At 44.4% G+C, this 26,211-nt stretch overlaps 1 protein-coding gene across 1 annotated transcript; it reads right to left on the bottom strand.

Annotated features, from left to right (window-relative positions):
• Positions 1-276: 276 nt before the first annotated feature.
• LOC126215000 (uncharacterized) lies at positions 277-26,211 on the bottom strand. Its single transcript, XM_049941627.1, has 4 exons — positions 25,684-26,211; positions 16,052-16,179; positions 4,427-4,602; positions 277-523 (listed from the first exon to the last, which is right to left on the bottom strand). Exons 1-4 carry the CDS (start codon positions 25,838-25,840, stop codon positions 277-279), a joined length of 708 nt encoding a protein of 235 aa, XP_049797584.1. The 5' UTR covers positions 25,841-26,211.

Here is a 26,211-nt window from a genome sequence, read left to right as displayed (position 1 = left end):
TCCTCTAGTTTTATTTATACGTAATCGGAGAACATTCTTTGTCTTAAGCAACATCCCTCACCTTTTTACTCACGTTGAGCACGTTCTCGGATGGAGTATATTCTCTGACTCGTTTTACTCATGTTAACCTCAAAATGTCCTCTCAAAATTTCCAGTACGAAGTATATCCTCCGTTTTACTATACTTCGCCAGCACCTCAGCTCTCACCTGGACTCTCCCAGCGGTTCTTCGCCGATCATCTCCCACCCTTCGTCGTCGTCCTCATTGCTTCACCACTCACAGAGAGCCGTAGTCTGGCAGCCCCTTCGCCACTGCCTCCGTCAAATGCTCCACCACCGTCGCCGCCACCTGCGCCACCGTCGACTCCCTCTCCAGCAGCGTCGCTGGCTCTGTCGCCAACACCGTCGCCAGCCCCAAACCGCGGCCCGCCCCATCGCCCCCACCACTGCCGGTGCAGGAAGTTCCAACCACATCCACCACCACTGTAGCTTCGTCACCGCCGTCATAAACTCCTGTCAATGTCCTTATCTACACACAACTGGGGCCACCTATTACACCACAACCCTCATGCATGCAGTCATAAGACCAAACAAATGAAATAGAATAGATAAAACCTCACGATTCCAAATGAAACCAAGCCAAAAATGATTTCACTAAATTTACGGACATGAAACCAATAATTCCTCTCAACTATCGTCTTTTGTATCTACATCTACATACATAATCCGCAAGCCACCGTGCGGTGCGTGGCGGAGGGTACCCTGTTCCACAACTAGTCGTTTCCTTTCCTGTTCCGCCGGCTGACAGAGCGAGGGGCAGACGCCTGTCTATATGCCTCCTTAGGAGCCGTAATTCCTCGTATCTTGCCTTCGTGGTCCCTACCAGAAATGTATGCTGGCGTCATTAGGATCGTTCTGCAGCCAGCTTCAAGTGCCGATTCTCTAAACTTTCTCAGTTGTTTTCTTCGAAATGAGTGTCTTCTTCCCTCCAACAATTCCCTGCTGAGCTCCCGAAGCATATACGTAACACTTGCATGCTGATCGAAACTCCGGTAAGAAATCTACCTGCTCCGCCTGAATTGTTTCGATGCCTTCTTTCTATCCGACCTGGTGCAGATCCCAAACACTCGAGCAATGCTGTACAAGAAGTCGCTCTAGTGTCCTAAACGGGGTCTCCCTCACACAGGAACCACATTTTCACAAAACTCTCCCAATAAACCGAAGCCGACCGTTGGCCCTCCCTACCAGAATCCTCACATGTTTATTCCATTTCATCTCGCTTCGCAAGATTACGGCCAGATATTTAAACGAAGTGACCGTGGTAAGCACGGTAAGTGGTAAGTGGTTTCGAACTGAGAATATGTTTAAGGATTCTGCAGGAAACAGGTGTTAGGGATATTGGTCTGTAATTTTGTGGGTCCGTTCTTTTACCTTTCTTATACACCAGAGTCACTTGCACTTTCTTCCATTCGCTTGGTTCTTAGCGCTGATCGCAAGATTCGCGGTATTCGCGGTAAATGCAAGCTAAGTAAGGGGCCAGTGCCGCACACTACTGTTTATAAAACCAAACTGGCATTCCATCTAGGCATTGACACTTATTTATTTTCAGCTGTTTCAGCCGTTTCTCTACGCCAGCGGTACTCATTACTATGATTTCCATACGGGACTCTGTGCGATGGTCAAACGACGGCAAGTTTGTGCCATTCTCCTGCGTGAACGATTTCTTAAACGAGGAATTTTTAACTTCGGCCTTCCTTTTGGAATATTCTACCGCCAAAAGCAGACTGGTCAACGTGTGACTGAATAGAAGCGTTAGATCCGCTTAACGATTTTGCAGAGGACCAAAACTTTTTCCGGTTCTCCGATGGTAGCTGTGCTTCGCGCTCAGATCTTTTCACAGACGCACGAATCTCTACAAATCTTTCTGTCCTCATTTGCGCGTTCTCTTTTGAACCGAGAATGTAACAGCCTTTCGTTCCTCAGCATTTTCCGAATTTTGTTATTAAAGCACGATGAGTCTTTTCCGCCCTTTATCCACTTAGTAGGCGCATACTTTTCCGGATCACGATTTACAGTCTCTTTAAACTTTAGCCATAATTTTTCTATGGCCATAATTTTGGAATTAAATGATTGTATTTTATTGTCTAAGTGAGACGCTGACAACTGCATATCAACTCTCCTAGCGTTCTCGACTGATTTACTAACTTTCGTAACCATAGTCGCTATGATAACATCATGATCACTAATCCCCATCTCTATGGTGACGCCATCGATAAGGTCCTGCCTGTTTGTGCTGGCTGACGAACTAGCTGCTCAACACAGTTTTCGGAAAACGTGTTCAAAAGTCCTTCACAAGACTGTCTGTCTGCACGAGCTGCAGTGAATCCATAGATGTCCCAGTCTATACTCGGTAGGTTAAGGTCACCGCCAGCTAGTGTCGCGTGATCTGGATATTTATGCAATGCTGACTATTTACCTTCTTTGAATGGCTACACATCTGTCCCAGCGGAGTCGGGTGGGTGGTAAAAACATCCAACAAGTGATATGGTTTCACCTTGTCCTGTTATGTGCGACGACGTAACTTCACTATAGCACTCAAATTCAACCTCAGTAAAATGTTTTTTGTCAATTGCAATAAACACTTCGCCTCCTACGGCATCGAATATGTCTTTCCGATAAACATTCCAAGACTCGCTAAATATCTCAGTTCTTTTACTTTGGGTCTTACTCAGCTCTCAATTCAAGAATAATTTGAGGCTGAGAACGTTCATGGAGGAGAGTAAATTTGGGAACTATGTTATAAATACTTCCACAGTTGACTGATAAAAGTTTCAGAGCCGAACTGACTTTACTCTGAAAGATATCTGATTTCCCTAAATGTGTACCAACTGGCGAGTGTTCATGAGAGTACCTCAAACTACTGGCTACCCTGAAACCCCCCATGTACTCTCCACAAGTACTCTGCTATCCGATTAGCTGCTTCCTTTGTGTATCGCACCCCTGTCTTGAAATCACTGTTCCCTTCATTCCCACTGCCTGACACAATATCGATAGTTTTATCCCGTCACACTATCTGCATGTGTCTATACACAGTGAACCAGTAACCCACTCACAGTTCTGATGACAGATGTGGAGTAGCAAACCCAAAATCCCCACACAATAAACATTGTGGAGTAACAATACCGTTCCTCAAAAACAGCTCCAGTTGGCTACAAATCATGTTCCATCATCCTGCATAATACTTTATCCTGAGTGTGTATTTTACCACCCTGACCGTGATCTGTGCTACTGCCTGTCTCTGTCCGAGCCATCCTATAGCACATAATTTCGTTCCTCACACTGACCACAGCTTTATATCCACATCAGTTCCCATGATGAACTTAACTGTGGATGTCGGTTGATCACCTTCATTTCAAAACACCTAGCCCATTTCCCAGACACACACATCCCAAAGTGACTCCCCTATCGACCTCTTCAGATATAACTGCAGAAGTCTTTCATCCTATTGATAGTAATCACATCGTAATCCATGTTCTCCACCTCCATAGCTATCCCACGATAAGCCACCTGAAATAACCCAACAACACCGCCACAAGACCTAGGGTGCCTGCTGGGAGCTTGCCCTTTCCCACATAGGAAGCCACCTGCTCACCCTCCGTAGCGCCAACATATTACACTACTCCATTCCACGGCCCCATATGTCAACCACTCGAGAGACTATTCCGCTTTCCTCCCGCTCACAACCTACAGTATTTACGCTCTATGCTACGGACTGACTTAAACATACCAACCACCGGACAAAATATAAGAACGATGGCTATCCGCTTCCTGCCCTCTGCTGACGTCTTCCCATCTTCCCTCATCGCTGCTTGGATTTTTCCTCCATCTATTGAGATGAACATGACTTGTGGCCTCTTTTCCTCACCGACTGGATGCCAGTATCTGGACTAGAGTCGCTACTACAAGGTATTACCGTAATTTCTCCCGAAGTGTTTTTTTTTTTTTTTGTCCCGCATAACACGAGGACACGCTCACTTTTCGTGTCAGGTTCCACATCATTGTTTCCTCAAATTATGAAAACTTCGGAAGTGTCTGTAACGATCAATACTTTCTCTAGTAAATGCAGTAACGTCGTTTATTGTGTCAGTTTTCTCCGCTGGTCTGTTACGTAATACGTGGCACATTTTAAGACACAATACGAATCAAAAATCGAAGGCTAAACGGAGTCAAAAACCCTTGTGAATCACGAGTTTCTTTAACCATGTCCTTCACTACTGCCTATTAGTGCTAGTTCTTTACTCCATTTTGAATTAAATGACCCCTGTGTTTTCTATAGCTTTAATGAATACTTCCATGGATAAAAGTGAGATAAGCTCCAATAAACCATAGTGAGTAAGACAGACATTTGAGTGTACACTGGTTTATACCTGATTATCACATGCCCTGGCCTGTCCTTGTCTTCTTCCACCTCGTAGTGCTCTACCTGTTTGCTGGCGAATTGCAAGTCCTGTAACCATCCGGTTGATTTCGTGCGCAGCATGTCTTTCACACGTTTCATGTCCTTAATCCAACGGTGGAGTTGCTGATCACTTGCGTGGTTACCCTGAGACACACAGAAAATAGTTCAAATTACTTTCATAACATCCACAAGCAGCAGCCTGTCTTATGTAATAGTGCTACATGTAACTGTATATTGACACTGAAATTACTGCCAGCGCATGAGTGTAGTACATTCAGTTTTGTACAGGCATAAAAACATTAATGCACAGCAGATGCCTAGTGGGGTTTTATTAAATAAATACATTTCTCAAACTGTGACATCCGATTAGAGAGGTGCAGATATTTCTTGGTAGTTGACATTACAGACGTCTGAATGTATGAATGTATACTCCCGTGACGATGTATCCAACTGAAATGTTCTGGAGCTGCCAGCAGCGTCGAGTTCCTACGTGTAAAGCCACATGGCGTGGCTGGAACTCTGAGCAGATTCTATTCAAACTTTTGAACGATTTTCGAAAATAGAATGGCCAGACTGTTGACAAATCCGTCAAAATCCTACTCGTTACCAACGCTGTGAGAAACCTGAACACATGTTATGACCTTCTACAAACGCAACGATAGACATCAGCCGCTCCATATCTGAAACATTATCTGAGTTAATTGCGCACACACGAAATGTCAGTTTGACTCAAAATGTTGTAGTGTTTGTCTGTTGCCTGGCTGATCGCTTTTGCCGAAAATTTGCGTTTGTAGCTCGTCATCTAACACGATGTCGTCTGTATCTGAACACGTCTCGAATATTGGAGATTTGAAGGAATGTATTGACTGTCCGAGTGTTAAGATCATTTTTTCTGGACCATTTTCGAGTGCGAAGTTTACATTTGTGTCACGTATTAAGGTCTATGCTCCTTTGACGTTGTACAAATTGTAGGCTTCTAAGTCACTGTAATAAAGATATGGCGATTTAAATTACATAATTTCATACTTGAAAAATCACTCACAAAAATCTATAAGGTGCTCCCTGTTGATTTAGAATCATGACATTTAGGAAGAAGCCAGATTTCAGAGTGCAAATAAAGGAAAAAATCTTAAAATCCATAATTGGTAACTATATAACTCTAGAAAATACTTTTCGTATTATTTTTTATCAGTCTATCTATTTGTCTGTCCATCTGTTAAGAATCTTTTTCTCTGGATCAGTTCTGGGTATCATGTTGAAATTATGTCACATACAAAGGTATACGGACCCTTGGCGGCGTAAAATTTGTAAGCTTATAACTCACCCCAGTCAACAGATACGGCCGTTTATGTCTCGTGTTTTGATAATCGAAAACTCACTCATCGACTTGTAATCATGCGATTTGGCAACAACTAAGTTTTCCGGTACAAGAAAAGCAAAAATCTGAAACTTGTTAACTTTTAATTATATCACATAAAAATGTCGTTTTCGATTTGGACATGCATTGTGTTCATGACCTGTTGAAAGTATAACATACGAACATTATTGCATCCAAACATAAAATGTATGTTGTATTCATGATTTAGTACGTAAACGGAAATATGTTTTTAAATCTTCTCTCCCTACATACATAAACTAAAGTCCTCTGCTTGCTTGTTCTTGTTTGTTTGGGCTGGGCTGAGGAAATAACGTAGAATTTCTGGACCGATCTTAGTATTGCTGGGAGCAGTATCTTGCCAGTAAAGTTACAGAGTTTCGATAACCGGTAAAAATCATTGGGAATCTCGATGTCCAGGATGGGGAGTCTGTACAGAACCCCATTCTGTTTTCCTTTTTTCTATCTACCCTAGCTTCACCCAGTATGTTGTTCTGGAAGGTGAGTGCTCACCACAGACATGGGTGCCGTCGGGGGAGTCTGAGGGAAGTGGGACAGAACTGCTGTTGTGCTCTGTACGTGGGGTCCCCAATCCTTTTGGGTCACACTGAAACAGGTGACAGTGGCTCCACAATAGATTATATTGAGATAGGGAACCAACACTCGAGGGTGCATATTTATTGTGTTAAGGACATACACAGCATACACCACCTAACAACAATGTAGCTCATAGCAATTCTTCAAAGCAACGACTGTCAGTCTGAATGAATGCATGTATTGCAATGATGCCTGCAGTTCTTCACACCCTTGCAAAGATCTCGGGTGTCCGTTGTGCACAGAACAGTAGCATCTGATAAACAGTGTACACACCTGACCACCAAATGGACCTACTGTACATAACTAGGCTCGTAGCACTCAAGCATCGCAGTGGCGCATTAACCTGTGCCGCAAGCACACCACTGACCCTGCTGTCAGCTGTCCATTACATCAGACAGCTTGTGTCGTGTTCATGGTGAGGTGTGTTGCTGTGTACGGCGCACAATGAGTAATCAAAGATGAAATGTGCAAGCACTGCGACGAACGGATTTTGAGCCCTATGTCTGCTTGTGTCAATCCAGTATCGTTCACAGCGCTGTAGTGTCCAACTTCATACAGTTTGTATTGTTTGTGGATGAGGCCTCATTCATAAGTGATGTTGTTTTCAAAAACCAAACAGGCAGATCTAGAATGAGGACAACACCCACGCTAGCCATATCGGAGGCCAACAGCAAAGATTCTCAGTCAAGGTATTTTAGGGCATTATCCAAGATCATTCCACTTTGATGTTAATGTTTGCAAGCACCTGAAGAATACTCACCTCATTGTAGGACTGGAAAGGTGGGGGGGGGGTCCTCTCTGATGGCCATTGCGATCGCTGGATCTTACAACCCTCGACTTAATTCTCTGAGGTTATGCCAAGATGTAGGTGTACGAAACACCGGTAGATACCGCTGAACACCTGCTTGCCAGGGTCCAAGCTGCCCGCCTCCTGGTACAACATTGTTGCTCACGGGCGAGGCCTCCGCGACGAGTGCGGCCGCTTCATGTTTAAAGATGATTGAAGATGTGGCTGTTGTCACACGCATCGACTCAGTCTGTGTCTCGACAAGTTCCTACACAGTTGTCACTTCCGCCCAGCTGCTCAGAACAATGCAGTGTGACATGTCTTGGAAGACAGTAGCGTGACTGACTCGATTCCACTATCGCAGTAGCCGCCACGATACAGGAATGACCTGTGAGGATATGCTGACATCACTCCGAAACTGTGATCACAGAGAGAGCGTCATGCAGTCAAAGGTCATGAGGTGGTGGTATGAATGTGGGAAATTTTGAAGAACACTGACTGACATACAGTTGAATGATTCCAAATTCAGGATGGCAGACACCTTAGGCAAGTGTACGGTGGTGGAGAGAAAAACGGATTTACTTGTGTTGCAGATATGTGCAAATATTATTTTCTTAATACAATTTTTGTACCTATTTCAATACTGCCGAGCTCATTTTTTACAGTTCTTTTGTCAGCTGTGTTTATTTACCAGGCGACATCTACACTCTTTTTGGAGAACTGTCGAGATGATTTCCCAAGTTTCTGCAATGTGTCGCTCAAAACGTAACCGATCAGCAGCTACTTGCAGCCAGCATATTCCATTTCGCGCATTTCTGTCACTACACAATCCCACTCGTTTAATATGTGGAAGTTCTTCTTCTTACGAGAAATAAACCCGTTTGTGCTGCCTTGCGTCCACGCATGGTAAGTAATGAGAGTAGTAGCAAGTTGTGAGGGGCATGTTCAAATGTGTACCAACACGCTGGGCACTGTCGCAATGCGCTATGTGTAAGTAATGTTAGTGGGGAGAGAAGAAGCGTGATGGATTGCGACTTGAATTGCTGATCAGCGCACGCTGCGTGGCTGAACGGCCAGTGGCGACACCTACAACGTGCTGACATGAGGAGAGTTTCCAACCGATTTCTCAAACCCAAACAGCAGTTGACCGGCGTTGCCTGGTGAAACGTTGTTATGATGCCTCGTGTAAGGAGGAGAAATGCGCACCATCACGTTTCCGACTTTGATAAAGGTCCGATTGTAGCCTATCGCGATTGCGGTTTATCGTATCGCGACATTGCTGCTCGCTTTGGTCGAGATCCAATGACTGTTAGCAGAGTATGGAATCGGTGGGTTCAGGAAGGTAATACGGAACGCCGTGCTGTATCCCAACGGCCTCGTATCACTAGCAGTCGAGATGACAGGCATCTTATCCGCATGGCTGTAATGGATCGTGCAGCCATGTCCAGATGGGGACGTTTGCAAGACAAGAATCATCTGCACGAACAGTTCGACGACGCTTGCAGCAGTATGGACTATCAGCTTGGAGACTGTGGCTGCGGTTACCCTTGACACTGCATCACAGACAGGAGCGCCTGCTATGGTGTAGTCAACCACGAACCCGGGTGCACGAATGGCAAAACGTAATTTTTTCGGATGAATCCAGGTTCTGTTTACGGCATCATGATGGTCGCATCCGTGTTTGGCGACGTCGCGGGAACGCACATTGGAAGCGCGTATTCGTCATCGCCATACTGGCGTATCACCCGGCGTGATGGTATGGGGTGCCATCGGTTACACGTCTCTGTCACCTCTTGTTCGCAATGACGGCACTTTGAACAGTGGACGTTACATTGCAGATGTCTTACGACCCGTGGCTCTACCTTCATTCGATCCCTGCGAAATCCTACATTTCAGCAGGACAATTCCTGACCGCATGTTGCAGGTCCTGTACGGGCCTTTCTGGATACAGAAAATGTTCGACTGCTGCCCTGGCCAGCACATTCTCCAGATCTCTCACCAATTGAAAACGTCTGGTCAATGGTGGCCGAGCAACTGGCTCGTCACAATACGTCAGTCACTACTCTTGATGAACTGTGGTATCTTGTTGAGGCTGCATGGGCAGCTGTACCTGTACACGCCATCAAAGCTCTGTTTGACTCAATGCCCAGACGTATCAAGGCCGTTATTACGGCCACAGGTGGTTGTTCTGGGTACTGATTTCTCAGGATCTACGCACCGAAATTCCATGAAAATGTAATCACTGTCATTTCTAGAATAATATATTTGTCCAATGAATACACGTTTATCATGTACATTTCTTCTTGGTGTAGCAATTTTAATGGCTATTAGTGTAAGTGATTCTTATGGGTTCCACTTCTTCTTTTCTAGCTGTGAGCAGGCGTTACTCGCTGTGGGATCTGAACCCAGCAGCTGATAATGATGATGACGATGATGATGATCTCTGGGGAACGACTTGGATCGTTCAGAGGCAGATATCGCTTATTCTACAGTATTAAATGTTGTTTGTTATTTTTGAGATGCTCTAGTTTGTAGATGTTCTCAATTCGAAAATCGGTGTGTAGACACGACCACCAGCTACTAGTTCTTTTGCACCTGTGTTTTCGTTTGGGTTTGTCCATATTCTTTCAGACACATTCCCCTGCCGACGTCATACACCTCCTCTAGTACCCATGCTGGATATGCCCTTAATGACAAACATGCCCACTGATGATGAGTTGCTGGAAGTGTATTCCAGTAATGAACACAACAACAGTTTTACTTGTAAGTACTCAGAATTTATTATTATTGTTATACGAATAAGGATTTTTATTTCTCCTTCCTTAGATACTTAACTCTGCATAGAAGAAGGAGAAAGAGACGCAGTTGATATTAGGAGTTGGACGTGTTGTTGAGGGGAAGAGCATTGTCCAAGTTAGGGGGAGACCTGTCGTGACGTCATGGGGTGAGTCGATACCAGAGCGGTCATACTGAGTCACTTTCCTGAGGTGCAGGAAAGGGGGTCGTGTAAGACACTCAGCTGTATGCTCTGCCTTGATTTATGTTCATAAGATTTTGATCAACTTATTGTGGGGTCCAGCAACATCTCTCTTCAAAAGTATATACTGCTAACAAAAAGCATGTCCTAATGCCCAGAATCATGACGAGATGAGTTTAAATTGATTTCCATGTTTGCTTCTCACTAGTGATAGAAATTAACCAAAAAATACGGGGCATACAGATAGACAACAAACACCAGATGTCCAGTGACGTTCTAATTTCTCGTTTATGGCCGAATGTAGGAAATGCATAAGAAGAAGACAAACATTAACACGCTGTGTGGCACATCGACAAAGAAGTCGAGCGTAAATTAGGTGGTCCCCTCTTCTTGTCCATATTAGCCGAGAAACATCCAAAAAGTGTAGACCTGCTGCTAATCTCTGAAGACGATAGGCAACACAACGTTTGGATAAAATGCATGACCCACCTACGTCCCTCTGAAATGAAAACAAAAAAGGTGCAAGATATTTTTGCTGTAGATGTCTCAAGACGTTTACCAAGAGCGTGTATCTTGAAAGACACCTGATTGACTGCTAGAGCCAGGAAGCAATAGGTGTGGAAATGATTATCAAGGATAAACGGTTCTCGAAGTTTAAGAATGCCTCTCACCAACACTTCTGCCCTTCGTCGTTTACGTCGATTTAGAGCGCCTCCTAGCTCCTGTGGTACAGTGTGAACGTGCTGCCTCTGCCTCCCGTCTCACTGTCACAAAATGATGCATACGACATGTGGCTACCCATCAAGATCTGTGCACTAAAATTAAAATCTTATGCCAAGGGAATAGGGCGAGATGGCTGCTCACTGAGCTTGAAAGTCTTGTACGGGATGTTTATAGTGAAAACGTCCTCATGACCAACGTGAAGGAGAATGATGCACTGTACAAGCAGGCAGCTGATCATTGTACCTGGGGACTGTGACTGGACAGAGGTGAGGAAGCTCCCTGTAGAGACTGTTGCCACGTAACGGGGAAGTCCCAGAGTGCAGGTGATATCCGTGTAGCTTTAAGTACCAACTGCCACAGCACACAGCCATCTTTTCCACAATTTAGATGCCCACTTTCTAGTTCAGCACTTTGACGAGTCTGGGTGGTAGGATGATAAGATGTGTGTCATTGCTGACACCGTTGACAGATACATGCCGCTTCAAAGAGGATCACACCACTTCCTGGATTCACAACGCTTCATGCTCACGTCTCTTTAGAAATTTGCTGAACCAACGCGTCCTGAAGATATTCGTAGCAAAGGGAGCCACTTATCTCGATGGTGTAGGGTTTCAGCTTGTGATAGAGAAGAGGTCTTTCTACACGAACATCTGGACTCTCTAGTAAAGTAAGAGGCATTTCCATAATGAATGCAATAAACAGGCACTTGGTGAATGAATGGCAGGACGGCATCTCTGATTTATCAGAACATGTAAAATGATGAACACCAACATCTTCGAGAAGTTGTGCAGCATATGGCTGAGATTACGTGGGATGCCATGTTAAGAAAGACACAAGCCAGCAGCGAAGTCTTGACCAACGTTGAGATGCATGTCTTCCTGGAACATGCGGTCCACGAGTGACTTTGCCAATGTGTGCGCAGGTATTCCAAGGCAAATAACTTGCAAATAATCGAGGGGGAGTACAGGTTGTCTGACGATTTCAGTTTAATCCTTTACCTGGATGTAAACTGTCTCTAAAGGCAAACCATGCAACAACGTCTACCATTTGGAGGGTTCTGATGGATGTCCAAAGGGGAAATCAGCAGACTGAGGAAAGAGATCAAATATGTGGCTGCTGATGCTGTTGAGGGATATGTCCTAGAGTTAGAGCTGGACTATCCCACAAGTCTGCATGACAGACACGGTGATTTGCACAGCCTGAAAGACTTTCACGTTCAGGGACTTCAACAGGTGCCTCCTCAAGGGCATTGGCGCTGCACCACAAATGCTTATCAGGAGACCTTTCGATTGAGGTTATATACTGAGGTATATACTGCAATTCCAGCTGGAAGCAGGGGTGTCCTACCACGATCACAAGTGGTTCATCGGGGGGCATAGGTGTGGAAATCTGCTGCACCCAGACTATTTACTGATGTGTCTGGGTGGGTTTATTTGTTAGTAAAAAGATAAAAAGGTGTTCCACTTGACTGGGTGTGTGTGGAATAGTTTGATGAACTGTTTGTCACAGTTCTGACTGCATGTTCGAGATTATGAATGTTTCATTGCACACTGCGTGCGTCCATGTCTGCGTGTGTGTGTGTGTGTGTGAGAGAGAGAGAGAGAGAGAGAGAGAGAGAGAGAGAGAGAAAGAGAGAGAGACAGAGTATATATTTCGTGTGGAACATGTACAATATGCATCCGTGTAAAGAAAGTATTTTATATGTTTATGGTGCGTGTGTGTGTGTGTGTGTGTGTGTGTGTGTATTGTTTTTGACTTGCCATTGCTTTTGCTGTTCTAAGTATGTACACACTGAAAACTTCTCTCTCCCTCTCTCTCTCTCTCTCTCTCTCTCTCTCTCTGAGTTACTAATAAGTGTTTAATACATTGGAAATTAAAAAATTACCTTATTCACAAAAGAACGTGTATATTGTAATGAATCAATTACGAAATAACAAAACTGTTACGTATATAACAAATACGAGAAAAAATGGAAATTAAAAAGCTTTCAGTTGTTTTCACAATACAGTTGTTCTTCTTTTTCATATTTTTTTGAATGAAATACCTCCTTTATCAGTTTTATATTGATGGCAGGAACCAGAGAAATAAGAAATCATTTTCGAATACAATATTTTTTAAATTTACATACATACATACATGGCCAACCGGTTCTAGACGGGATCGCGATTTATCGCCTCCAATTCGTATTTGCGTAAGTAGATCTTTGCGGATGTGCGCCAGGAATACTGCACGCGTTTACGTGTGTGTGTGTGTGTGTGGGAAGTGCGTCACGTCCTCGCAGTGTCGGCGTGCGGTTAGCGGTCAGCGGGCAGCTAACATCCCGTTTGCGGTCTGAGCCGCTTCGCGCTTCCGACAGCCCGGCTGTGGGCGTCACAACAACACAGGGCGAGGGAGGCCAGCGAGCGACACGGGCCGAGTCCACACAGTAGGGGGTGCAGCGCACAGACAAACCCAAAATCACTGTAGTGGTGACACGTGGCTGCAGTCGACTCTTACCAGTACGTCGACAAGCAGTATAGAAAACGAAAAATAAAATTCAGAATTTCCCTCGTTGTGCAGGAGCAGTGAATTGGAAGGTGGTGCACACTTTTATATCTGCACCCTCCAATACGTTGAATCCGTCGTCCTTGCCATGGCGCCACTGCGCTTTCTGCCGTCTAGACCTAATCTATGCCGGCCGGTGTGGCCGAGCGGTCCTAAGCGCTTCAGTCTGGAACCGCGCGACTGCTACTGTCGCTGGTTCGAATCCTGCCTCTGGCATGGATGTGTGTGATGTCCTTAGTTTAGTTAGGTTTAAGTGATTCTAAGTTCTAGGGACTGATGACCTGATAAGTTAAGTCCCGTAGTGCTCAGAGCCATTTGAACTATTCTGAACATACATACATACATACATATTTGCACACGGTATGATGTGAGAGCCCAGTTACCAGGGGCACAGGGTCAAAATCGTAAGCTGCGTCGTTACCTGGGCCACAGCACGCTTTGCCGTACTACTCTGTAGGGCTGTAGTGAAGAACGACGAGAGGAATTATCTCGAATACGAATACCTCAAGACTGCTGCAGCTGTCTGAAGACTTAAGTTTACTTCAGAAAGCAAAGTGTGTCTTTAAATCGGAACTATCTGTACAACATTGGTTTCACGGAATAACTTTTCGCAATTACACTTTTCCTAATCAGGTGCAGTGTATGACCAACGAAGCGTATCTGCACCGCAAATGTAATAAAGAAGTCGTCCTTTAAACATTCTCGCAAGCTGTGAGGTACTAACTCTACAAAATATTGGATACGTATCAGGTAAATTGCCTTTGCTGCAGTGAAATGCTTGGATTATGGTAACGAAAACAAGATGCAATGACAGGACATGATACGATGTCGGCAGAAACCGTTCTTAAATACGGAACCCGCAACTATCAATCGTTGAAATTACCATCCCGCAAACATCCGTAATATTTATAGGAATAAGATTTAATCTAGCCAGAACCTTTTCAGTTCACTAAAACAGGTATCGCCTAATTCTCTTCTCAAAGGATCCAAAATGAGGCTCACACGATACTTTAGGGACTGGCACGTTGCTACATACGCCACCAAAAGTTACACAAAGACACAGATCATACTGCGTCCTTTTGCTTTCCATGTATACTACTGTCAGAATCCAAACAGTCATAATGCACAGTGGCCATTCTATGTGTTAAGGTTGGGTTGTTTGGGGAAGGAGACCAGACAGCGAGGTCATCGGTCTCATCGGATTAGGGAAGGATGGGGAAGGAAGTCGGCCGTGCCCTAAATCAGAATGTCCGGACACGGGATTGAACCGTCGTCCTCCCGAATGCGAGTCCAGTGTATGTGTTAAGACCACATAACTGTTATTATCGGTAGTGGGAAAATCACTGGTGGTAGTGTTCATAAATCATAGACAGAGAATTCAGACTCGATAATTGTTCGAGTTAGGCCACGAGACACGTGCAGAAATGCTAACGACTGAGATGAATGCTCTCAGAAAGCAGCATCCGGTTTCACGTTAGTCTGGCACAGATTTTCATTGGCCTTGACGCATTCACCAGATATTCCGCTTGTGACTGTAGTATCACAGTGCCTTTAACAAAGCCACTCGCAGACGCAACACGCGCTAACTGGTGGACCCCAACTGCATGTCTTCGTTATTGACGCGCGTCCTCTGTGGCTGCGGCGGCTGGGGCATTGCCGTGTCACACGGACAGTGCTGGCTGGCAGTGGTGAGCACATGGCGTCGAGCCACAAGTGTCAGCTGCGCTATCGTCTGGGATATGGTCACGTGAATGTTAAGGCGGGAAGAGTTTGAGCAGTTGCAACGAACTGTATAAATTATGTGGTATGTATACAGGTTCATTACGAGATTTGAAGTTGACGAACCTCCATGTTGAGAGAAGTAATTTTATAGGCCTTCCATATGGAGTAGGGATTCTTAGGAAGAGAAGATGCTGATGGAGACTTGAAATGCCACACTCAGACTCTAGACGACTCTCCATTCAATATGAAGCTAACATGCTTCAGCTTCTAAAGCAGGACCGGATGCAAAGTTATCTGCTCTGTTAAAGAAGTAGCTAGCAAACTGGATGTGAACAGCGCGTAGCGTTGCGCAGTTGGAGGTGAGCCGCCAGCAGTGGTGGATGTGGGGAGAGAGATGGCGGAAGTTTTGAAATTGAACTGCTATATATATTATGATTATTAAGGTAAATACAGTGTTTGTTCTCTATTAAAATCTTTCATTTGCTAACTATCCCTATCAGTAGTTAGTGACTTCCGTAGTTTGAATCTTTTATTTAGCTGGCAGTAGTGGCGCTCGCTGTATTGCAGTAGTTCGAGTAACGAAGATTTTTGTGAGGTAAGTGATTTGTGAAAGGTATAGGTTAATGTTAGTCAGGGCCATTCTTTTGTAGGGATTTTTGAAAGTCAGATTGCGTTGCGCTAAATAATATTGTGTGTCAGGTTAAGCACAGTTTTGTATAAATTGTTCTAAGGGGACGTTTCAATAGCTACAGTGTGAAGAAGGTAAACTGGGAAACACTCTCCAAGAACTGACCAGGTGGTGTGTGTCATTTTCTCACCCCCTGTACGTTTAATACAGTTTATAAGAGGAGGAAAAAACTCCACTTACCATACGTTCGAATGCGAGGGGAACCAACAGCTGTGAGGCGTGCGTCGCATCGAGTGAGAGCAGCGGCGCCAAGTCCCGCCAGTAGCTGGAGAGTCCTTTCCGGAAAACAGTCGCCTGGTCCTGGAGTGCTGCACAAGACGGGAGACGACGGACTGGTGAACAAGCCAGTGGATCAGACTTCTGTAGGAAGCACAGCTTTCCCTTTCTGCCCCCACAAAGTGTATGCAGGTAGCATTTACCTTTTGAAACTAGATCAATATACAATGTCAGTAATCGTATGAGTTACAGAATGGACACCTTGACCGGACACAAAGCTCATATTCCAGCGACAAATTTAAAGAGCACATCAAGCAAAGAGAGAGGAGCACCATCACCTAACGTAGATCCAGTAATAAAAATTAACCTAATGGTAGAAGTATCAAAATACCTGAAGAAGTGGAAATATACAACTATTTCAAAAATCACCCACACAGCTTGCCCAACAATAAGACAGATTTAAGAAATAAGAGACCTCGAGATAAATTCCAGTCAGTTTTACGTGCTATTAATAGAAAGTAACATAAATGAGACTGTATAGTTTAGCTATTTGACTTTGACTTACTGACAAGCATAGGACGTAACGATTTGCACAGAATTGTGTCTATGCTGGTTTTATAATATGAGTAGTCTTTGCAACGTTTCCCGTGAGTTGTATGATATGTATGGAAATGAGGAAGAATTATGTCCACTCATAAACTTTTTATATTTAGGATGTATTTATTTTAACATAAGTAATATATTTTAGTAATTCAGTAAAAAATTGAATAAGGTGTTTTGAAAGTGTAGCTGAAAAAGTCATTCTCGGCCTAAACTTTCTAAGGACCATGGAAATGTATGACTACATTTGTACTGGTACAGTACCTTACATATTAACAGTACATTTTACAATTATATGATGATAGACATAATGTTCTGTAATGTGTGACATGTATCCCATCACATGTTTTTATCTCTTTTTTTGTACTCCATTTTCTTTTTATTTGTCCACCGGATCAATTCATGTACGAAAGTTGTTGTGAATGCGATTTATAACTTTGTTTTTAATGTGGTACAAAGAATACACATGTAAAATTATATATATATATATATATATATATATATATATATATATATATATATATATATATATATACTCCTGGAAATTGAAATAAGAACACCGTGAATTGATTGTCCCAGGAAGGGGAAACTTTATTGACACATTCCTGGGGTCAGATACATCACATGATCACACTGACAGAACCACAGGCACATAGACACAGGCAACAGAGCATGCACAATGTCGGCACTAGTACAGTGTATATCCACCTTTCGCAGCAATGCAGGCTGCTATTCTCCCACGGAGACGATCGTAGAGATGCTGGATGTAGTCCTGTGGAACGGCTTGCCATGCCATTTCCACCTGGCGCCTCAGTTGGACCAGCGTTCGTGCTGGACGTGCAGACCGCGTGAGACGACGCTTCATCCAGTCCCAAACATGCTCAATGGGGGACAGATCCGGAGATCTTGCTGGTCAGGGTAGTTGACTTACACCTTCTAGAGCACGTTGGGTGGCACGGGATACATGCGGACGTGCATTGTCCTGTTGGAACAGCAAGTTCCCTTGCCGGTCTAGGAATGGTAGAACGATGGGTTCGATGACGGTTTGGATGTACCGTGCACTATTCAGTGTCCCCTCGACGATCACCAGTGGTGTCCGGCCAGTGTAGGAGATCGCTCCCCACACGATGCCGGGTGTTGGCCCTGTGTGCCTCGGCCGTATGCAGTCCTGATTGTGGCGCTCACCTACACGGCGCCAAACACGCATACGACCATCATTGGCACCAAGGCAGAAGCGACTCTCATCGCTGAAGACGACACGTCTCCATTCGTCCCTCCATTCACGCCTGTCGCGACACCACTGGAGGCGGGCTGCACGATGTTGGGGCGTGAGCGGAAGACGGCCTAACGGTGTGCGGGACCGTAGCCCAGCTTCATGGAGACGGTTGCGAATGGTCCTCGCCGATACCCCAGGAGCAACAGTGTCCCTAATTTGCTGGGAAGTGGCGGTGCGGTCCCCTACGGCACTGCGTAGGATCCTACGGTCTTGGCGTGCATCCGTGCGTCGCTGCGGTCCGGTCCCAGGTCGACGGGCACGTGCACCTTCCGCCGACCACTGGCGACAACATCGATGTACTGTGGAGACCTCACGCCCCACCTGTTGAGCAATTCGGCGGTACGTCCACCCGGCCTCCCGCATGCCCGCTATACACCCTCGCTCAAAGTCCGTCAACTGCACATACGGTTCACGTCCACGCTGTCGCGGCATGCTACCAGTGTTAAAGACTGCGATGAAGCTCCGTATGCCACGGCAAACTGGCTGACACTGACGGCGGCGGTGCACAAATGCTGCGCAGCTAGCGCCATTTGACGGCCAACACCGCGGTTCCTGGTGTGTCCGCTGTGCCGTGCGTGTGACCATTGCTTGTACAGCCCTCTCGCAGTGTCCGGAGCAAGTATGGTGGGTCTGATACACCGGTGTCAATGTGTTCTTTTTTCCATTTCCAGGAGTGTATATATATATACACGTCAGAAGATTTGTAAATTTTGACACCTCCAGTGGCCCGATGCAAGTGATGTGCTGTTTTTAGCATTTTTTGTAATATAACTGCCTCATGTATGGGAGGATAGTGGCGTTCTATACATGCCATCTGCATTTCACTGTTCGGTTATTGCTGTATACCTGTATAAAGGGCATAGGATCGAAAATGTAGTCGTGAAAACAAATAATGTTACAGTTAATGGCAGACAGAACGTCTTTAAGAAAAATACTGCATTATTTTTATGCCTGTGCCAGATTTTTGGCATTTCGTTCTTATGCGAGCCCACTTTCAGTACAAAAAAGACATTGCTACAGATGGAGAATGATGTGTGTACACGATGTTTGTTCTGTTCCTAATGCTACTGGAATTACTCAGCGCAAATCGCAAAAGAGAAAGTCCAAAGAACGCGCATCTTAATGACTTTGTAAAAAAAACGAATCATCGGCATGAGGGACTTGAGAGCATCGTACACATTACACTGGTATCTGGCTGTAGGGCAACGACTGCAGAATGTATAGCAACGGGTTGGGAGAAGTTCACCAGCCATCACAGACAGACCGGTGTAACCTGGGTTGAGATCTGTGGCTACCACTGACACCACACCACAAGCAGCATAGTGTAGGGCGTTCTGTGGTGTTCAGCGGCGGGAGTCGCTTTTGCCTGTGGCGGTCAGGTCGACGCTGCTCTGTCCTCAGGTGGCCTCGTGAGACGTCACGGGAAGCAGCGGTCGTCGAGGTGCCTACCTCTGCAGCCCACAGAAACAAACAGGGGTCAGGAAGACTCGCGATCAAATCATGTGGAAGGCATGTGGAAGAGTTCTTAGGAATTTCGAAAATTTTTCAGAAATTTGGAAGCCAAATTATTATTCAAACTGGTTCTCCAGATAAACAATCAGTATCTCTTGAAAATATCATTCACATAGTTCTGTATGTTCAAGGACACATAAGTGTGAGGACATCCGCACAATTACCTAAAGAGCTCTCACACTCAAGTTGCTGACAAGAATATGTATATAAGAGGAAAAAGTAGATTGAGGAAGTGCTAGATGACGATCAATTTGGTTTTAGGAAAGATAAAGGCATCAGCGAAGGACTTCTCAGTTGGCGATTGATGGTTAAAGCGAGACTTAAGGAAAATCTAGGCATGTCCGTAGGATTTGTAATTAGATAAAAATCGTACGATAATTTAAAATGTTGCAGGATTTCCGAAACTCTAAGGAAAATGGGTGTAACCTCTAGGGAAAGAAGGGTTACGTGCAATTTGTACATCAAACAAGCGGATAAAGTAGGAAGACCAATAACAAACAGATTAGGTTAGGAGAGATAAAAGACATACATCTAATCGCCCCTACGATGCAATCTGTACATCGAAGAAGCAATGACGGAATTAAAAATAGGGTTCAGAAATGGAATTAAAATTCATCTTGAAAGGTTATCAGTGACAGGAATAGCTGATGTCATTGCCGTTCTCAATGGAAGTCAGAGGTAACAGTAGGAGATGTTGAGTAGAATGAACAATCTAATGGGTAGACTCTACGAATTAAGACTAAATGAAAGAAAGATTAAATTAATGAGGTCTAGCAGAAATCAGATCAGTGATCAACTTAATGTCAGAATTATAGACGAGGATCAAGACGAACTGAAAAAATTCTGCTACCTTGAGGACAAAGTAGCCAGCTGAAGTGGCCGTGCGGTTCTAGGCGCTGCAGTCTGGAACCGCGAGACTGCTACGGTCGCAGGTTCGAATCCTGCCTCGGGCATGGATGTGTGTGATGTCCTTAGGTTAGTTAGGTTTAACTAGTTCTAAGTTCTAGGGGACTAATGACTACAGATGTTGAGTCCCATAGTGCTCAGAGCCATTTTAACCAAGGACAAACTAACTCATAATGGAAAAATGAAAGAGAACATAAAAAGTAGAGAAGAACATTCAAAGAGGATGTTGATGGCCAAACGAAGTCAACTAACATCAACTGTCAGTTTTGTAACAACGAAATCAAACAATCATTGATAAAATTATTTAATAGGATAGATAAAAGAATCGACTCACGAAGCAGCGGCAGAGAACACACATAGAAACTGTTGTGATTGGCAAGCTTTTGGAGCCAGTGGCTCCTTCTGCAGGTAAAAGGGTTGAAACAGAAGGAAGAAGGGTTAAGGAAAAGGACTGGACAGGTCTAGGAAAAGGGGGAAAAGGGGTAGATTTTGGGAAAGTCACCCAGAACCGCGGGTAAGAGGAGACTTACCGTACAAGATGAGAAGGAATGTTGGGGACCGCATCCAGGGAGCTTAAAGGTGGAAGATAGGTTAATATACAAGAGAGAGGTTACTGCTAAAACATTGACCCCGAGTTAACAAGAGTGTGTCCTCCTATAATAGCCCTGTAACTGGCAAAACATATTCTACCAAAGGGAGAGCCAGCTGTGAAAAGATACAAGTCATATTCCAGCTACTACGTAAACACTGTTTAGCCTTCTACATAGGCATGACTACCATCACATTATCAATTAGGATGAATGGGCATAGGCTGAGGGTATATACTGGTAACTCACAATATCCTGTTGCAGAGCACGCTCTACAACATGACATTCGTGACACCAGCGCCTGTTTCACCACCTGGATTCCTCCCCCAGACACCAGTATCTCAGGACTCCGTAGGTGAGAACTAACTCTACAACGTGTCCTTGGTTCTCGCCATCCAGCTTTCTATCACTGTAACTACTCTTTGCTTCACTCCGTTTCAGTTTCCTGCATCTTTCATTGTCATTCCCATCTATTTTTCACCGCCCCATCCCACCTCTGTTATGTACAATGTGCTTACCTTCTCACTCTTAATAACTTGTGATCAATGTTTTAGCAGTAATCTCTGTCGTGCAAATCACCTCGTCTTAAGCTCTTAGGTTTTCAAATCTCGTCCGATGCAGTCCTCAACAACTAGTCTTCCCTTCTCATCTCGTACAGTAAGTTTCCCCTGACCCACAGTTCTGGGTGACTTTCCCAAAATCTACCCCTTAAGTTTTGAGCACATTATTCTGTGAAAGTGAAACATGGACAGTGGGAAAACCGGGACGGAAGAGAATCGAAGCGTTTGAGATGTGGTGCTAGAGAAGAATGCCGAAAATTAGATGGACTGATAAAAGAAAAAATGATGAGGTTCTCAGCAGATTCGGTGAAGAATGGAACATACCAAACGCTTTGGTAGGAAGATGGGACAGTATTTTGTCCTTGGTCATGCAACCTTATTGTTTCCTCTTGGTTCTTGTACGTATCACCCGTATTTCTTTGCAACTTACTCCCATTTTTCTCAATATTTCGAACATCTTGCAGAAGTTTACATTTCCGGATGCTTTTTCTAGGTCTATAGGGTCTATGAATGTGGCCATTTTATTTTCCAAGTTTTGTTTCTGTCATCAGTCACAATATCAGACGTACCGCCCTCTCATGCTATTAGCCTTCTGACAGTCAAAATGATCGTCATCTATCATATTTTCTATTATCTTTTCCATTCCTCTGTATATATTAGTCCTGTCGACAAATCCCATACATGAGGTGTTATGCTAGTTGTGCGATAGGCCTGCAAGTTTCTGCTCTTATCTTCATGGTGGTGTCTAATGGTATACCACCGTTCTCGTATATTCTAGACGCCAGCTTCAATAATTCTTGGTTGACACTTTCGCCAATGATTTTCTGATCAATTGCTGTGTTTTTTTCTGTTTCCCAAGGTTCTTTTCCGTTAGCTCCTTATGTCTATCTTTGTTTGTCCTATTTCTACGATGCCCTTTTCATAGGTGTCCATTTCTGTTCAAATGAACTGCCTGTGTGGTATTCATCAACGTAATATCTACAGACCAAGAGAAATTCAAATGAATTTCGTGATTGCTTTGCACTTTAGTGTCCCACTCCTTTCCGCATTTTGTTCTTCCAGACCATTCTCTTAAACTTCAATCCACTCTTCATCGCAATTCAGTTGACATCTGAGCTTATATCTGGCCCTAGGTGTGCCACACAATAGAAGAGCAGGATTTAGAAAACGATAGATTTCGACTTCTAGACATAGATAATCGGACAATTCTTCCCATAAATACAGAAGTATGAGTATTAACAAGAGCCTTACCCGGACGTAACCTCAGATGGAAATTTCCTGTGCCTCGATCATTTTCGAAGCATACCTCCCGTGGGGAAGCGAGATCTTTCTATAGCTACCGACGGTTTCGAGTTAAAACAAAGAGCGACAGAGGGAGAGAGAAAGGGACTCCCCTCTCTTCCACTCCGCTCCAAGGCCAAACGTCGTGTGCAATCATGACTGTTTGTACTGAAGCAATAATGTTATGTAATTGCAGTACGTAAAATTTTGATATTTTTATCATTATGTAATTTGTTAAAAGAAAGGCGAACAAACATGTAAAAATAATGCATCCACAGTTTGAAACAGTTACACTGTTTTACATCTAAGTCAACTTAAAGATGCAGATCTACAATTTTGTAGTATGTGTATTCTGATATAAAGCATAACATGTGGAATTTATGAAACCCCATACATTAATTTCTGTCATCAGTGACAATACCTGCTACACTTGCAAAATTATACATCAGCAGTTGATTTTATCACTGGGATGTGTATCAACAGTTGTACATGTCCCATCAAGAGAAACGTGTGTTCTTATGTGTCTCCATTGTTGTTGTTGTTGTTAGCAGAAGTAGTATATTTATCACTACCGCGTGCTGCCCGTGTACTTCGCATGTCGTAATGTTGACTCATTGAGATGTCAGGTTATATGTAAGAGTGTGCACGAATGTCTTAATTTTATCAGGTGGAATAAACGCATAAAGAAGTAAATAAATGTACACAATGTGCCAAATACCGCTACTTTTTATAACGCACTTTGCACTATTTCTAAGGACACGGGCTCTGTCGTTTCTTGCGACTCTTAGTGTCTGTTCTGCTGGGTTTGGCATCGTGTAGTGGATCCCCGTACACTCTGCAGCGTATGGTATTAAAGGTCTAAAAATTTCGTAAAAGTTACAGTACCTTCCTGCATTGTCACCTTTATCGCAACGACAATGAACGGGAGTGTTAAAACGTCACGTGTCAGAGATCTGTGCTGAAGTTTAGTGAGCGAGCAGTCTAGATCGCATCACATCGCATAGTGATTTTTTAATCCGGACCTGTGCGCTACCTTCATGCTGAGTGCCCTGGGGACGCTCGCAAGACAGCAGCCGTGTTCACAGACCGCGTGGACACGCTCCTGGCTGGACTGCCGAACACTCAGCCGTCCTGCCGCATCCCGACATGCCCGCTAAGCCATCCCGTCTCAGCCTCACAGCAGATGTCTGGCTCCAGCGTGTGGACAGCGGCGGTCTGGCGGCTCTACGGGACCTGTTGAGTGACGTCAGCTGAACACGACACAACTGGAGAGACTCGTGGACTCTCCTTGTCGGCGAACTCAGGCCCTTGTTGAGGCTAGAGGCGGTGTGCTCTACTCCTGTGTCAGCATGATCTCTCTTTATCTGACATCGAATGAAATCTGTCCTCAACCTTCATGTTAATTACTTGTAACCTTCCACATAAACATAACTAACTCGACCTTGTTTTGTAAGGAGAAAAACGTACACTTCCGAGATCTCAACCCTAGATACCAAACACCCGCCCCCTCTTAAAATAAATGGCCGTACTTAAGATAATACTCATTTCAGACATCTGAAATGAGTATTATCTTAAGTTCTGTAGGTGCAGGTTGCCTGCCACTGGCTCCGCCCCACTGCAGCTGCCTGATGCACGAGTGCAGAGTACTGTGCAGCGGGGTGACGTCCAGAGCCCTCAGACCCGCTTCATGTCGCAAGTGTGGGAAGACGTGTGTGGAGCCGGTCACGTGTGCCCCATGTGTTTCGAAACTTTGTTCTTCAAGTAGAACACATGTTATTTAACATGAAAAAAGGGTAAGCAATATGAACAGATAGTATTTCAATGCCATGCGCATATATGGTCAACACTGTTTAGCAATATTTTAGGACATATTCTGCAACAGTTTTTTATAAAACACACGCGCACACACACACATACACACACACACACACACACACACACACACACACACACACAGATCTCTGTTACGGACAGAGGCCAGGTAAAATCTGACAATATTACCTCTTCAAAGCAAGCTTCCTAAACAGTCAGTTCGTGATTTTACGTCTCCGTCGCATTGTGCCAATGAAGTTGTTTGACGAAAATGATCGTGGTGAAAGGGTATCGTCATCATTGTCACCACCATCCACTCATAAAGAATAGTCTAACGTCAATCAACTATTCTTCTCTCCATTTAACGGGTCTTCTGTATGACTGCCGCAACTAAATCGCAAGGTACAAATAGTAGCACAATGAAAAGCTCATAGAGTTTCCTTTGCCTCGTGTAAGAGTTAGTCGAATAGCCACTTATAACGACGCTTACCGGTCACAACTGTCGCAAGCTTTGGCGTTTAAACGTGGCAATCTGACCGTCACTGCATACTGCTCCTGGACGTGCCACACTGTCGCTTGTCGGTTGACCGGCACTATAAACGCGAACCTCTTACTCACCGTACCGTACAGTAGTTCGAGCTCCGGCAATGGGCGAACGCAGCGGAGCGTGCCAGAAACATGTGGAACACGGGCGTTAAAAAGCTGTGTGTTCAGAAGGTCTTAACTGCGTACACTCATAATCACGGTCCAAATCTCCGCGCGACATAGACAGCTGGGGCTCACACCTTGCAAGTTTGCGTCTCATATATGAGACAAGGTTGGTGATCTTCTCTTGTTAGATGCAATCGGGTGTGATTAGATAACTGTTTCTTTTCTCCAGTATGATTATTATTTACTTCTCATGTTTTTATTTCTATGCACTGTTATTAGGACTGAATTTTCAAATGTGGTGCAACTCCATCATCATGTGTTCATAAGCCTCGACGAGAGTTTTTACAGAATACCTAAATGAGCACATTACACTTTATTTAACAATAACGAACTTCCAAATAATATACTCACCAGTTTTATTCCTCCACTCAAACTCAAAAAGACGCCGCCTCTCACATCTCACCCTGCTTAACGTGGCTCTTGTGATGCGTCGAACAGCATGCGCTGACTGGGACAGGATATGATGCCTCAGATCACCCGTTTGCAGCGTTGTCGTGTTCCATTCCATGTTGTTCAACCTTTCAAAATAAAATGGAGTCAGCTTATGTGACAGATGATACTCTGAAACTTGACTGTATTTTGTAGAATAGAATAGTGAAAACTAAACTCAACTTGCCTTTCTCCAGCTTTTACGTTTCCCATTGATAGAGGTCGCCAGCCCCTTAGAGACAAATCGAGGTGTCAGACAGGAATTCTGGCGTAAATTACGGCTGGTATGCGAGTCTGCTAACATATTCTGGCGAACTGATCATTTCTGATGAAATACAAGAATTCACATACAAACATGCAGCCAGAACTATGATTGGACAAGCACGGCAGACAGCCTTCAAAGGCACGGAGTGGGCGCTCCCCCACAACATGGCTCACCGTCTGCTCCTG

Source organism: Schistocerca nitens, chromosome 12, assembly GCF_023898315.1.
Source record: "Schistocerca nitens isolate TAMUIC-IGC-003100 chromosome 12, iqSchNite1.1, whole genome shotgun sequence".
In the NCBI taxonomy this organism is placed as follows: Eukaryota; Metazoa; Arthropoda; class Insecta; order Orthoptera; family Acrididae; genus Schistocerca; species Schistocerca nitens.
Note: the sequence above shows the minus strand (reverse complement) of the source record. Positions and strands in the feature narration are given on the sequence as shown.

Bases quoted from the DNA above. Each gene is read 5' to 3' on its own strand.
- LOC126215000 (XM_049941627.1), bottom strand. From the start codon at position 25,840: ATGGAATGGAACACGACAACGCTGCAAACGGGTGATCTGAGGCATCAT. The intron at 4,603-16,051 runs GTAAGTGGAGTT...TGTGTGTCTCAG, and splicing joins CCCTCGCATTCGAACGTATG to GGTAACCACGCAAGTGATCA. The intron at 524-4,426 runs GTATAAACCAGT...TGTGTAGATAAG, and splicing joins CCAGGGCATGTGATAATCAG to GACATTGACAGGAGTTTATG.